The sequence below is a fragment of the Hypanus sabinus genome, chromosome 30, assembly GCF_030144855.1.
Source record: "Hypanus sabinus isolate sHypSab1 chromosome 30, sHypSab1.hap1, whole genome shotgun sequence".
In the NCBI taxonomy this organism is placed as follows: Eukaryota; Metazoa; Chordata; class Chondrichthyes; order Myliobatiformes; family Dasyatidae; genus Hypanus; species Hypanus sabinus.
Window position 1 is genome coordinate 37,992,384 of NC_082735.1, and position 16,353 is coordinate 38,008,736.

Genomic DNA, 16,353 nt, shown 5'->3' on the forward strand with positions numbered 1-16,353 from the left:
TTAGCTTCTGTCACGTTTTTCAGGCAGTGCTTGTCAGAATATAACTCATGATTGATAACAAGCTAATTATTATTTTTTTTTTTACAAACCCTCCCTTCCCCTGCCCTCGCTGGTTTTCCAGTTGCCTTTTTGTTTCCTCATTTTGGAGTATGGGCTTCCCTAATAAAGTCTTCATTCATCACACTTCCATAATTATCCTCTGGGAAACAGATCTCTGTTTTTAAGAGATCCAGTATAGAACTGAGCCATGCCATCCAGCAACCCACCAATTTATTTATTTATTTTAAACACCCCCCCCCCCCCCCCCCCCGTCGCCTAGTGGCTCCAAACCCGTGGTCCACAGACCCGTCAGGTAATAGTAGGGGTCCGTGGCGTTAAAAAAAATCTAGCCTTATCATGGGACAATTTACAATGATTAATTAACCTGCCAACTGGTACATTTTAGGACCAGAGGAAACCCACGCCCACATGGGAGGAATGTACAAACTTGGAGGACTCCGGAATTGACTTTGAACTCAGCCCCAAGTTGTAATAGAGTCACACTAACTGCTACACTACCGTGTGGCCATCTTCAGGAACAGCTGCGGACTCACTGGTGAAGGTGTCTGGAAAACATTGGCTTTAGTTCCTTGATGCGAAGATGATGGGTTGGTGATTGAATTTCCACAATGGGGTTCTTCTGTTTTTCATTGATGTCTTTGAAGACAAGAATTTAAGGTTGTCTGCTGTGTACATTCTCTGATATTAAGCAGAACCGTCTGAACCATGTGCGACTTGGAAGGAGATTTGTGGCTAGTGGGATTCCCAAGCACCTGCTGCTCTTTCCCCTTTTTGTGGTATCAGAGGGTTCAGTAATCAGAGTAAATGTGTGTGGTACATTTTATTCATGGTACAGACTGCAACCACAGTGCAGCATTGCAGGAATGTCTGTCCTGTTGTCTTCTCTCCTGTGGTTACTGACCTTCATAACAGAATAAACAATTATTGCTAATGTATAGACCAGGGCCCCTCCACCTATAGGTTCTGGTACGTGAAATGATACAGAAAGTGGTGGACATAGTCCAGCCCATCGTGGGCAAATCACTCCCCACAATTGGGCATGTCTATAAGGTGCGCTGTCACAGGAAAGCAGCATCCATCATCAAGGACCCCTGCTATCTAGGCAATGCTCTCCTCACTGTTGCCATTGGGAAGCAGGTATACCATGCTCGGGTCCCACACCATCAGGTTCAGGGACAGTTACCATCCTTCAACCATGGTGAGCCGGTGTGGGTAACTTCACTCACCTCAACACTCAGCTGATTCCACAACCAATAGACTCTACAACAAGTACTATCTACTTTTTTTTTTGTATTTGCAAAATTTGTCTTTTGCACAGTTGGTTGGTTGTCAGTCTTGATGCACAGTTTTTTCATTGATTCTATTGTATTTCTTCAAATACCTGCAGGTAATGTATGGTGTACGAGCTCAAAGTAGGTTTATTATCAGAGTATGTGTATGTTATAAAACCTTGAGAGTTGTTTCCTCACAGGCAGCCACAAAACAAACCCAAAAGAACCCATTGGGGGGTGGGGGGGGAAGGAGGTCCAACCTACGCCCAATGTGCAAAGAGAGAAATAACAAATCGTGCAAGTAAACGACATTCAGACCAAAAGTGAGTCCGCATACACAAAGCTCGGAGCAGACCCACAGCCTCGGCCTCGGTTCACCACACAGCGGAGCATAATGTCGCGGAGCCCGCAGTCACGAAGCCAGGAGCTGCTGGAGCAGGCCCACGGCCCTCCACTTCTCTGCAGCAAGAAGCAGAGCAAACTCTGATAATACATTTACCTTCAGCTCGGAGGGCAGCAGATGCCTGGAAAAACATCACCACCTACTCCCTTCCCAGTCGTGAACTATGGAGTCGACGCAACAGAGTCCAGATCCTTGAAGTTACTTCTCGTAGTACAATGGGAGAAGATGATGGAAGGCTCAGGATGGGCCGAACATCCCAGACTTGTCAGCAGTGTGTGATGCAGGAATCTGGAACAACTGCCAATGTGCTGCAGGAGCTCAAATTGGGTTGAACAGTATCAGATAAAATTAATTGTTAATGCTGTGCATATCATTTTTATGAAATAAAGTACTCAGTTCATTGGTTTTCTCAAAGTACAGGCAAAAGCATTACCGGAGTATGTTATTTAGTGATACAGCATGCTATAGGCCCTCCTGAGAGCCACACTGCGCCAGCAAACCAGAATAACCCGAGCCTAATCACAAGATAACTTGCAGTGACCAGTTAACCTACCCAGTACATCTTTGGACTGTGGGTGAGGCCCAGGGCACCTGGAGAAAACCCACACCTTCCACAAGGACACGTACAGAACGGAACACTCCGAGCTTCAATTGTGTTGAGCTTGCCACTACTTCAAACTGGGAACTGGGACAAAAAGTTTTCAAACCTAATGCAGGGTTTCAACCCAAAACGTCAACATTTCCCTTTTCTCTCAGAGACGTTGCGTGACCTGTTGAGTTCCCTCAGCAGACAGCCCGTTCTGCAGGTTATTTTTTAACTGTCCTGTCTCAGCTTGCTGTTGAGTGCCATCTAGTGGCCGGTGCTGGAAGTGGATGTCAGGATGAGTACTGCCTGTGAGGGGTGTAGTTCACCACGTACTGAGGAGATTCAATGGGTGGGGGGGGGGGGGGGGGTGTCTGTGTCCGTGTCCATGTCTGTCCAGCCAGAGTGTGAGAGAACCAGTTCAATTAATTTTTTTTCTGACTCAATTTTTAGATCTACAAAAGGATTTTGATAAATGGGACGCCCTTGTTGAAGGAAATGATGCACATTTGGTTTCTGGGCCTGACCTTTCAACTAAACCTGCTGCTGACTGACGGAGCCCCACCAGTTCCTTAACGTGAAGGAGAATGCTTCAGAAGTTTTCTTTCCAAGACTGAAAGAATACCTTGTATGAAGGATCTTAAATATTGACTGCAAAGGTTGCACTAATATGATGTCAAGTACAAGCAAGCCAATAAATTTGACCCTCCTAACAGGCTCCTCTTGTACTGCCTCCTTAACCTGTAGCCGTGGAGTGGAAGTAGACTTGAGCTTTATTGCACATCTGCTTCATCAATCTCACTACATAGCTTTAACCTTGTTTGAACTTGAAAAAGTCTCAACCTTCTAAATGGAGAAATTTTGTGGAAAATCCTTGCAAATTTCGTAAATGCAGCGACTTGTCTCCATACTGTCCGCTACATGATAGCATGAAGTGTGTGCTTAACAATATTGTTTAAAAATGAACACTGATGGTTTAGTTGTGTCGTCACCTCCAAGGCTTCTCTCAGTCCTAATTGATATAATGCTGTATGTCAGCGAGGTTTCCACTTGCATGCAGTTCATTTACTGGTCTACTTAATCTCGTCATCTGCACTCCAGAACCAGAGTTGTTCAATGTAGAGTAGTACAGCAGAGGAAGCGTGATGCCTGCTCCAAGCAGTATGCCAGATTAAGCTAATCCTCTCCACCCGCACATGATGCGTATTCCTCCATTGTCAGAATATGATGTGGACAATCGTGGTCTTTCCATGACCATGATTATTCCTGACAAACCTTTCTGCAGAAGTGGTTTGCCATTGCTATCTGGACAGCCTCTATAAGATGGGTGATCCCAGCCCTGATTAATATTCTTCAGAGATTGTCTGCCTGGTGTCAGTGGTCACATAACCAGCACTTGTGATAGGCAGCAGCTGCTCGTACGACCATCCACCACCTGCTCCCATGACTTCACATGACCCTGATCAGAGGGCTAAGCAGCTGCTACCCCTTGCCCAAGAGTGACTTATAGGTTAGCGGAGGGGAGGAGGACCTTGCACCTCCTTTGGTGGGAACGTATCTCTACCCCACCACTCATTCCCTCCATTCCTTGCATATCCATATATCAACCCTAAAGCTTCTTGATTGCCACTGTTTCAATTGGGAACCCATTCCAGAGTTGTGGGGTGGGGAGGGGAAATCTTTCCACCTCTCACCTTAAAGCTATGTCTTCTAGTATTTCTTGGAGAAACTAATCTGGCTGTTTACTCATTAAATTTTATAAACTTCTAACAAGTCTCCACCCGGCCTCTAACATGCCAGAGAAAATCTCAGTTGTTGAAGCAAAGTTTGCAGAGGGTTGAAGACTGCGCAGTAAGTCATTATTGGCTCAACACAGCTATATGATAAATGGGACTTAAAGGTCTGCAACGAGCCCCCACTCAACAATACCACTGGCCAATCATAGGGTCAGTAATAGGAGCAAAGAAAGCCTGTACTGTTTCCCATATCCTGAGCACCATTTCTCAACAAAGGCAGGCAACCATTATGAAATTCACTGCTTTCTTCACTGCTTTTTTCTATAGCTTATGGCATTGAGGAAAAGAGTGAAGAGCAAGAGGTTCCTGTGCAAAGTTCATGGTCCATTGCACAACGGTGATCTCAGCTCACCTGGATGTTCAAAAGCAGACATCTCAAAGGAATTCATGGTGGCATAGCAGTCAGTATAATGCTATTACAGCTCAAGGAGATAGAGTTCAATTCCAGTGTCCTCTGGGAATCTCTGCATCCTCCCAGTGGAATGTGTGGGTTTTCTCTGGGCGCTTCAGTTTGCTCCCACGGTCCAAAGACTTGCTGGGTAGGCTAGTTATTGTAAATTGTCCTGTGATTAGGTTAGAGTTTGATCAGGGTCATGTGAAGCCATATGAGCAGCTGGTGCAAATCACAAGTCCTGGTTATGCGACCACTGACACCAGGCAGACAATCTCTGAAGGGTATTGATAATGCCTTGAAGGGTAAGGATACTGCCCAGAGAAGATGATGGCAAACTACTTCTGTAGAAAAATTTGCCAAGAATAATCATGGTCATGGAAAGACCATGATTACCTATGTCATATGACATGCATGTAATGAAGTCATACTACATGGCATGTAATGATGATTCAATGAAATGCCACAAGGCTGTGGCACAAGATGGGTCCAGGGTATTGAGGGGATGGGTGTTAACATGGATTTAAGATGGGTTATCTGAGACTCTGATGATATGACAATAGTAGAGGAAAGTGGTACTGCTGATGGTGGAGTAAGCTCAAAACATAGATGGCCTAACACAGATGCTATTTCTTGTGCCCCAATTGCAGTGGGAATTGGGATCTTTAACAACATTAACTCAAGCAGGATTATGAAGATGAGGAGGAACTGCTTTTCCCAGAGTGTGGTGAATTTGTGGAATTCTTGCCTAATGAAGCAGTGGAGGCTACCTCAGTAATGTATTTAAGACGAGGCTGGATAGATTTTTGCATAGAAGGGGAATTAAGAGTTATGGAGGGGAAAGGCAGGTAGGTGGAGATGAGTTCATGGCCAAATCAGCCATGATCTTACTGAATGGCAGAGCAGTTTTGAAAAGCCAGCTGGCCTACTGAGAATAACATCAGCAAATTTGCTGATGATACTAAGCTGGGTGTCAGTGTGACATGTGATGAGGATGTTAGGAGAATTCAGGGTGACTTGGATAGGCTGGGTGAGTGGGCAGATACTTGGCAAATGACGTTTAATGTGAATAAGTGTGAGGTTATCCACTTTGGGAGTAAGAACAGGAAGGCAGATTATCTGAACGGTGTAGAGTTAGGTAAGGGAGAAATACAAAGAGATCTAGGAGTCCTTGTACATCAGTCACTGAAGGTGAATGAGCAAGTGCAACAGGCAGTGAAGAAGGCTAATGCAATGTTGGCCTTTATTACAAAGGGAATTGAGTACAAGAGCAAGGATGTCCTTTTGCATTTGTACAGGGCCCTGGTGAGACCACACCTGGAATATTGTGTACAGTTTTGGTCTCCAGGTTTAAGGAAGGACATTCTGGCAATTGAGGAAGTGCAGCGTAGATTCACCAGGTTAATCCCTGGGATGTCCGGACTGTCTTACGCAGAGAGGTTAGAGAGACTGGGCTTGTACACGCTGGAATTAAGGAGACTGAGAGGGGATCTGATTGCAACATATAAGATTATTAAGGGATTGGACAAGATAGAGGCAGGAAATATGTTCCAAATGCTGGGAGAGTCCAGTACCAGAGGGCATGGTTTGAGAATAAGGGGTAGGTCATTTAGGACAGAGTTAAGGAAAAACTTCTCCCAGAGAGTTGTGGGGGTCTGGAATGCACTGCCTCGGAAGGCAGTGGAGGCCAATTCTCTGGATGCTTTCAAGAAGGAGCTAGATAGGTATCTTATGGATAGGGGAATCAAGGGATATGGGAACAAGGCAGGAACAGGGTATTGATAGTAGATGATCAGCCATGATCTCAAAATGGTGGTGCAGGCTCGAAGGGCCGAATGGTCTACTTCTGCACCTATTGTCTGTTGGCTTCCATTTCTTGTGAAGCCTGCTGTCATAATTGTAAATCATTCCTACAAATGCAAATTCAACACTAGCATTGGAGGATCTACATGTTTATGTTTCTGAACTTTAAACAATAGGAGTTTTTAAGGACTTGATCTCAGCTTTGATCTGTTTGCTTGTTTTGTCTTAGTGACTGTGAGAAGAGAAGAAAGGGATTTGATGCATACTTGGAGCTGATTGGCTTCTTTCATTAATCCTACAATTCACTGACATCTTCTGAGGGTATTAAACTTGCAAGTCAATCTGGTATGCAGAATTAGTATCACTTAAAAGTAAGGACTCATTCGGTTGTACATCCTCAGGATGTCCCAAAGGCACAACTGGCAGGGAAGACCTTTTTGAAGTTGTTCAAAGTAAATTTTATTATCAAAGTCCTTGGGTGTCACCATATACAACCCTGAGAAACTTTTTTCCTATAAGCGTACTCAGCAAATCTAGTTCAGCAAGTTGACCACTTAAGTTAGGCAAGTGTAGTTGTTGATGCAGTTTAGCCAGTTTAGCTCCCACAATAGAGATGCTGACAAGATAATCTGATTTGGTGATGTTGACATTTAAGTTGCATTATTTTTCTGGAATAGTATGATCTTTTTCTTTGTCACCCGCACAGACTGCCTGAAAGGTTTGCTGCCCCAAAAGATGATATTGCACTTACTGTTTTCACAGCGGATATAGGGTTATAAAGTCATACTCGTGTAGCACAGGAAAAGGCCCTCCAGCCTAACCAGGCCATGCTAAGATCATCTAGCAAACAAGAGGAAATCTGCAGATGCTGGAAATTCAAACAACACACACAAAATGCTGGTGGAACACAGCAGGCCAGGCAGCATCTATGGGGAGAAGCGCTGTCGATGTTTCGGGCTGAGACCCTTCGTCAGGACTGATCTTTCCTTTCGATTAGTCCTGACGAAGGGTCTTGGCTCAAAACGTCGACAGTGCTTCTCCTTATAGATGCTGCCTGGCCTGCTGTGTTCCACCAGCATTTTGTGTTGTGCTGTCTAAGATCATCTAAGCAGGTCCCATTTGCCTACATTTGGTCCATATCGCTCTAAGCCAGGGGTTCCCAACCTGGGGTCCATCAATCCCTTGGTTAATAGTATTGGTCCATTGTATTAAAAGTTTGAGAACCCCCCAGCTCTAAACCTGTCCTGTCCGAGTGCCTTTTAAATGTTAATGTATCTTTCACTTAATGTGGCTGCTCGTTCCACATATGACCACCTTTTGTGGGGAAATATCTGTCTGTCAAATTCCTATTAAATCTCTCCTCATCTTGGTAAAACACCTGTGTTTATTCACCCTATCTGTGCCCCACATAGACTTTGTCCACCTCTATAAAATCACCCCTGAATTTCCTACACTTCGATGGATATAATTCCAACCCGCTCAGCCCGATCCCTAATTCAATCCCATGATTCCCGATAACATCCTTGTAAATCTCCTCAGGGCTTTTTCCAGCTTACTGGTATCCTGCAGCAAGGTGAGCAAAGCTGAGCACAGTGCACCACTCCCCAGTGTATTAACAATCACGGTGCAAGTCCTACCCAGATATCAATGACCAAAAGCCATTGGCTTAGCACTGACCCCTGAGGAACACCACTCGTTACGGGCTTTGGTCTACCATCACCCTCTGCATCCTACCATCCAGGCAATTGGTTAGCTCTCTCTGGATCCTAATCTGATCTAACTGTCCCTTAGAAGCTTAACATGAGGAACCAAAGGCCTTTCAAAAGGCTTATACATATTGCTATCAAAGTCCTTACTTAAATCCACACAGACTAGATCTACCACTCTGCACTCAATGACACTTTTGTTACATCTTGAAATAAACTATCAGATTCATGAGACGTGATCTCCTCAGCTGACCTAGACTTAAACAAATGCTAAACACAAGATTCTGCAGACACTGGAAATTCAGAGTAACACACACACAAAGCTGGAAAGACTCAGCAAGACAGGCAGCAGCCATGGAAATGAATAAACAGTCATTTCAGACTAAGACCCTTCTTTAGGACTGGAAATGAAGAGGGAAGATGCCAGAAAGGCATCTTCTTCGTCTTCCCCTTTCCTTTCCAGTCCTGGCGAATGGTCTTGGACTGAAACGTTGACTGTTTGTTCATTTCCACGGATGCTGCCAGCCCTGAACAAAGCCTGTCTTCCAAATGCAAGTGTGCCTAATTCCTCAGAAACTCCTCGAGAGTAGCACAGTGCTTGGCGTGATCTCTTACAGCTCAGCTTTCTGGAGATTGGAGTTGAATTCTGGTGCCATTCTGCAGGACCTCCCCATGAAATGTGTGGGTTTTCCTCCCACAATCCAAAGACATCTCAGATACGTTAATTGGTTATTGTAAGCTGTCCCGTGGTTAGGTCAGGGTTAAATGGGTCTGTTGGGGGTTGCTAGGGTAGTGTGGCTCAAAGGGCTAGAAAGGCCTATTCCACACTGTGTGGCTAACAAACAAATTCAGCTGCCACAGGTGTTAGGTTGTCCTATTAGTTATTCCTGTCTTTTGAATTGTATTCAATGAAATGATGAGGTAGGGTTTCATTTTTCTCATTCTGGCTTTCCAGACATTTCTGGCCTGGCTGGTATTTATTACCTGTTATCAGTAACCAGTGAGAAAGTGCTGATTGGCCACTCGTTTAATAACTAGGTAGTCAGATGCTTCACAGGGGTAGCAATGAAACACCTACATTGGGCCAGGTCTTTCGCGTGGAACGTACTGTTTTTGTCACCTGTCATTCGTCTGGGTTTACATTGCACAGACCTCCAGATTTGTCGTGCTATTTTACTGTCCGTTACACTGCTGGTCTTCGGGCAGCCGTGAAGCTCTTCTATCTCTGGTGTTATTCAGAGCTTACTTCATCATGTCGGTAGCTTCTTCTCAGTTTTCACTACTGTCAGTCATGCAAATCCCAGGAGGAGACTCAGGAATACCGTCGCACTCAGATGTAGAAGGATTCTTCATTGTTGTTTCTGTAAGAGTTTTGTTTTACCGGTCAGGGTTGTTGGCCCTGAGCTGAACCCTGAACCTGGAGGACTGGTAGGCCACTCTTAGACTGGCCTGATTGACCCTACCAAGAACCAAAGCGTAAAGGCCTGAATCCAGCCAGTATAACTCTCCAGGTCATTGAGGCACGCAGGACTGCTTAGCACAACAGTGTTGTGGTCCTCTTGGAAGAGATTTGGCACTTAGAAGGAGATTACTGCTATTAGGACATTTGACAGAGCATCTTCAAAACTCAAGACACGGGAGTCTTCAGAATGTCACAGTATTTTAGAGATAAAGATGATGATTAGCTTTGTTTGTCAAATGTACTTCTAAACATACAGTGAAATTTGTCATTTGCATCAACAACCAACACAGTCTGAGGATGGGCTAGGGCAGCCTGCAAGTTTGCCTCACTTAAAGTGCAATCCCTGTAGCCCAAATCCACAGCTTACTAAGCCTAACCCATATGCCTTTGGAATGTGGGAGGAAACTCGGGCAGTCCTGGGGAGGACGTACAAGCTCGTTGCAGACAGTGGAGGGAACTGTTCATAACTCCTGCAATGGAGACTGCAGTAGTCACGAGTGGGAAGTAGGTATTCCAGGAAGGTTGGTGGTGGGCATTGAGGGCAGAGTCTTCGCTTCAGCAGCTGCACACATCCCCGTCAGATGAAAATGGGATTTCCTGGAGAATCTGCAGCATATTGGAGGGGACTGTGCCTTTAAGAGTTGATGCCTTATGGGAATGACGAGCTGAAAGCACATTATGCAGGCTCACTCGTAACATCTGATGCTGGTTGCAAAACACCATAACCAATTTTGAAATGCACTTGCACAATCTCCTATTTTTTTTAAGAGAGGGATAAAATTTATGGGCATTATGCTGAACACGGTAACTAATTAGCAGACCAAAACAGGATGAAATTTCTGGGCATGCTTTGGGTAAGAGCAAACTCCAAGATGATAAGGAGTTGGTGTCTGAAATAATGGGCAAGTTATTAAAAACAGGTGCACACCAGGAGCCCAGTCAAAGCTGATCAGCTTGGGTCTGAATTTGGTACATCTTTTACATTCCTGTTTGATGAGATTGCCAGTAAAACTACATTTTCAGAAGAGAATGGTGGCTACAGGAAGACTTCATTAAGTAATGGACTAGATTCTGATTACAGAATAATATACTTGTCCACAGGTCGAACAGTAAATCCAGTTTTCTATTACAAAGATGAGTACATGCATATAACACAATGAAACTCTTGAACCTTGGATAACATTGCTGCTGTATAACATGTCTCTACATCTAGGCTGTGTCTGTGGTTCCCTGTTACCACTTTTGGACCATCCACGTCATGATTTACTGGTTACTTGCCCTCAATGTACTAACCTCTACGACACCAAATCTCAGCTTGCCCGATGAAGCAAGATGCAACCCATTCAAGATCAGATGTCCACAAGCAAATGCCTGACAACGTGGTGAGAGAATTCACTGGGCGAGTCTATGGACAGTGAAGATGAACATTGACTGTGTATGGATGGCGTCGCTTCAAGTGGTGCTGCTGCAGGGTTGTGGACGGAGAGGATGTGATTGTGTGCGCACCTGCATGTTTGTGTGGGTGCGCACACGTGCATGAAAGTGCATCCTTGACATTGCTACACCTGAGAAAGTGAGAGGTGGGTCAAAGGGCTGTGGGAGTGAGGGGAAGTTGTCAACGGAACCGCGGGGTGGAAAAGAGAAACCAATTCTGGTAATGGTCTGGCTGCACGGGGAAATATCAGCACGGGATTCAATAAATGCTGTGCTGTGAAGCTCAACATCAGGTCTGCTGGCTGATACAGGGTCAGCCATGGCACAGAAAGCAGAGAGATCAAGAATATCATGTGAGAAGATGCGCCTCACTTATCACCACTGAATTTTGGGAACCAAAGTGGCACGGATTATATGATCATTTATCACCTACCAGTTTATGGATGCTTGTGTATAAATTGCCTGTTAATCCCCCTCCACTGCACCAGCACTTCACATCAAATACTGGTCTGGCTTTAGTCCTTCCTTGCAGGCCTCAGAGGAGAGGCGGGTAATTGGCCTAAGATTTAGGTTACTGCTCGGTGCCGAGTTATCGCTGCTGGCAATGCTTTTTACTGTGGCTAGGAGTACACGGGAAGTTAACAGCATTCGTGGCTGAATAGCCTGCAGATGTCTGGGTTCACAGCTGGAGAATGTATCTTTCAGCTGAATTACTGCCACAGTTAATGAAAAATGTTTTTTTTTGAAATCTTCTCCAGTATTGATTGCTACTGCATAATATTAAAGTATATTAAACCCCTTGGCCAGAGCAGATAATTAACAGTAATTCCACACGGCAAGTCCTCACTGCATTTTTCATTTATGCCTTGATATGAAAACTCCAGAACTATTAATACAAAAGTACCTTCTCCAGCTGTCGGAGGCCTAATTAACTTAAAGTTCCCAAAGGATTAAAAAGTGCAGTGCGTAACAGTTCCCTGGATTAATCCTAACGTTCTGCAATGGCTGTGTCATAAACAAGGGTGTAATATGTCTCATCCCTGATTTCTAATGTGTCTGCCCATTGTTGAGCTGCCATCTGTGACTAATTCTCCCTGGAATATTGTCTAGTTGTTGACTTTCTGCCAGACATAGAGGCAGGCCTTCACAGGGGAAAGAGGGAGCTGTGTGCAGACACTAGCTAGAGCATTCTCAAGAAATGGAAAGTCAGGCAAGCATGTACGACATGTCTCTAGAGAAAGAGGCACACAAAAAAAGACACAAAGCAACATCCCCCCCCACCCCCTGGCTGTCCGTAAGGAGTCTGTATGTTCTTCCCGTGACCGCGTGTGTTTCCGCCAGGTGCTCCGGTACCCACCCCCCCCCCCCACAGTCCAAAGATGTAGGGGTCAGTAGGGTAATTGTCCTGTGATTAGACTAGGGGTAAATCAGGGGTTGCTGTGCATTGAGGCTTGTATGGCCAGAATGGTCTGTTCCATGCTGTATCTTTAAATTTAAAAAAACCTACAAACAGATGGAGGAGCATGTAGAACACACACACACACACACACAGTGTGCTCACAAGCGAAAATCAAGCCAAACGTGCAACCTTTCACGTGTTCAGGTACACCCACACGTAGACATAGGATTAAAAATAGAAATGGGTGATTAACATGCAGATGTCATGTGAGAACACGGGTACATGAGTCGTTCACGCTCTGTGTGAAAGCGGCTGAGTTGTGGCCGAGCCCTCGGTTACCGTGGCAACATGCTGCTGAGCGTGAATTTGCAGCAGCAAGAGGCTGCAAGCCAGCACAGAGATGAGCAGATCCTTAATGTACTCGCTCTGCACTCCAGTCTGAAAGAAAGATTATAAAAATAATACAGACCACAATTCACTAGAGGGGAGAATAATTAGGATTAGGTTATTGACTGGATGAAACACACAGAACACAAAAATAAGCCTGTACTAAGATGCAGAAATAAATGGGAAATAAATTAGTTACAAAGATCAGTGCGAAAGTCCAGGGAATAGCTTTAGTTCTGGAAATTTCCAGAAGGAAGGGGAGGCTGGGAGAGAAGGCATATTGAAGGAAGGCTGAGGAGAATCTAAAACCAGGAGAAAACAGGAGGCTGAAGATTTTAGACTTGAGTGGGCAATATAGAACATTTGAAATAATACCACGGACCCATGAGAATACAGTAATGTTCAAATTCTTGGTCATATTTTCACCATTCATTCCCACGTGGTGTTCTGCAGAATCTTATTTACATGGAGATTTGAGTATATTAGGGGGCTACAATAGCGTGACACTGTTCGGTGTCAGAGTTCGGGTTCCAATCCCAGCATCCTCTGTGCTCTGTACATCTTCCCCATGCAATGTGTGGATTTTCTCCAGATGCTCTGGTTTCCTCCCACAATCCAAAAACATACCAGTTTGTAGGTTAATAGGTCATTGTAAATTGTCCTGTGATTACACTAGGGTTAAATCAGGGGTTGTTGGGGGTTATTGGGCAGCAGGGCTCCAAGGAGCAGAAAGGCCTATCCTCCACTGAATCTCCAGATAGAAATATGATAGGAGCACCAGTGATTTTATTGGATTTCAGAGCTGTCGAGATAATGTCCCAATGGAAACTAGTGTTCTAAGTGGGGGATGAGAGATGAGCTAATTATAAAAGATAATTTTCTGCCTCGACTCTCCCCTCTCTTAATGAACAATGTCCTTGAAATAACTACACAGACAACTCCTTTGGAGTCATCATAAATAGGAATATAGTTTGGAAGGGAACAGTTAACCTTTAAATATTACCCCGAGGAGTTACAATACAAAAATTACAGTCTTCCCTTCATGAAGGTGCCACTGTAGGGTAGCAGTTAGCGTGACACTATTACAGCTTGGCATCAGAGTTGGGAGTTCAATTCTGGCGCCAATTGTAAGGAGTTTGTACGTTCCTCCCTGTGAATGCACGCGGATTGCTGAGGTTTCCTCCCACATTCCAGAGGTGTACCATTTAGTAGCCTAACTGGTTATTGTAAACATGAAAAAGTTTACAGAAGCTGTCAATCCAAATCAACACACACAAAATGCTGGAGGAACTCAGCAGACCAGGCAGCATCTAAAAGAGTAAATGTTTGATTGATGCAGTTGGTGGATTGGACTCATTTTCAGAGGACTACAGTTCACGTTGTGATGGGTTTTGTGTTTCTCGTTACTCCTTTTTTATTGCCGTTTTTATCGGGGCAGACTGACTCAGTGGCTGCTGTCAACGGCGACACATTGATGCATTGACCGAACTGGACCAAACGTTCCCAGGCTGTTTATCAAGGACTCTGTGGTTTGATGTTTAATATTTGCTCATTTTTTGCCATTTGCACAATTCGTTCTTTTTTAGCATATTGGGTGTCTGATCACAAGACAAAGGAGCAGAAGTAGGCCATTTGGCCCATTGAGCCTGCTCTGCCACTTCACCATGAGCTAAACTATTCTCCCGTCTAGTTCCAATTTCCGGCTTTTTTCCCATATCCCTTGATACCCTGACTAATCGTGATGTTTTCTTTGAACAGGTTCCGCTGTGGCTATCTGCGGGAAGATGAATTTCAGAATTGTATACTGTATACATCCTTTGATAAGAAATGTACTTTGAATCTTTGAACCTTATCATCTTCCTTTGTTCTAGCCTCCCCAACTCTCTGCCCCTGTCCATCCCATTCACCCATCACCCTTTCGGTTAATGTCAGCCGGTGGACCTGGGCTCAGTCCTGACCTCCAGCGCTGACTGTGCAGAGTTTGCACGTTCTCCCTCCCTCCCGGGGCTCTGGATTCCACCTGCATCTCAAAACCGTGCAGGTCTGCTGGTTAATCAGTCAGGATAAATTGGCCCAGGGTGTGCTCCCTCCCAGCTTAGACAAGACTTAATTTTAAAATGGTCATTTCTTTTCAAATCATTCCATTACCTCTCCCCTAAGACCATAAGACAGAGGAGCAGAAGTAGGCCATTTGGCCTATCGAGTCTGCTCTGCCTTTCCATCCGTTTTCCCTCTCAGCCCCATTTTCTTGCTTTCTCCCAATAACCTTTGAACCCCCTTACCAATCAAGCCAAATTAACCTTCAATTTAAATATACTCAATGTCTCGGCTAAAGAAATTCCTCCTCACCTCTGTTCTGAAGAGAAGTCCTTGCAGACTGGGACTGTGCCCTCTCGTCCTAGACTCCCCTACCGTGGAAATATCCACTCTATACAGGCCTTTCAATATTTGATAAGTTTCAATAAGATACCAGTCCCTCCCCATTATTCTTCTAAATTCTAGTGTGTGCAGGCCCAGAGACATTAAACACTCCTCGTACATTAACCCTTTCATTCCCAGGATCATTCATGTGACTCTCCTCTCTACTCTTTCGACATCTCTACTCTTAATGTCCATAATTTCCTTCACATCAGGGACTTCACAAGCCATTCAAACCCCATCATATTTGACTTGCATTTTCAAATTTTATATCTCTCCCCCTCCCCTCCCCCTCGTCCCTTCCCCCTCCCCTCATCTCTTCCCCTCTCCTTGTCCCTTCTCTCTCTCTCTCTCTCTCTCTCTCTCTCTCTCTCTCTCTCCTCCCCCCCCTCCCTCCCTCCCCCCCTCCCTCTTTCCAGTAAATGTCTGTGCACATGCATGCAGGTGTATCTGTTTCGTTTGTGTGTGCTCACAAGCCTCTCTACTTGTGTTGCACCCCTATCCATTTCGTTCCTATCGTCATTGTGTTCAGGGAATTGCCAATTCACCTCTCTCCCTCTCCATCTTCCTGCATGTGCAGATGTTCTAAGTGTTTTTCAGATCACAGTCGCCTCTCTGATGTACTGAATCACGGTTGGAGGAACGGGATCATTTCCTGACCAGATTCTGCCTTCCGGCTCTTTGTAAGGGATGGGAGGCTGGGTCTGGCGGCATCAATGCTGTCGAGGTGCAACAAAGCATTTATTCAAACAGCTTGTGGAATTTTCACATGTGGCACAGATAAACTGTTGCTGTGTCTGCTGGATGCACGAATCTCATCGTGCGCTACATTTTCAGACTACTGTGAAAAGCGCCTCTATCAAGGTGAAGATTTAAATTTAGATTCAAATTTATTGTCATTCAACCATACACACGTTCAGTGGTTCAATGGTTCAATTTAATATCAGAGAATGTGTACAGTATACAACCTGAAATCCTTACTCTTTGCAGACATGCATGAAAAACAGAGAAAAAAATCCCAAAGAATGGCAGAAAACCTAAGAACCCTAAAGCCCCCTCTCCCCTCACACAGCAAAGTCATCATCCCTCCCTCTTCCCCTCCTCCCACTTGCTCCAACAAAAGCATTAACCTCCCCATCACCCTCCATGCAAGCAATAGCAAAGCCCCATGAAGTAGAGTCTATCAAAAACTACTGTCCATCCCAACACTACGACATTTCAGACAGTCTCACTCTCTCAC

At 44.8% G+C, this 16,353-nt stretch overlaps 1 protein-coding gene across 3 annotated transcripts in view; it reads left to right on the forward strand.

Moving 5' to 3' along the window:
* The window catches only part of LOC132383583 (platelet-activating factor acetylhydrolase 2, cytoplasmic-like), a 46,459-nt gene extending 43,424 nt beyond the window's left edge, over positions 1-3,035 (forward strand). For all 3 annotated transcript variants that reach the window (XM_059954729.1, XM_059954730.1, XM_059954731.1), the window contains one exon: positions 2,771-3,035. In XM_059954729.1, coding sequence (XP_059810712.1) covers positions 2,771-2,871 — 101 coding nt within the window. In that variant the 3' untranslated portion in view covers positions 2,872-3,035. The remainder of the gene's footprint in view (positions 1-2,770) is intronic.
* Positions 3,036-16,353: the final 13,318 nt, after the last annotated feature.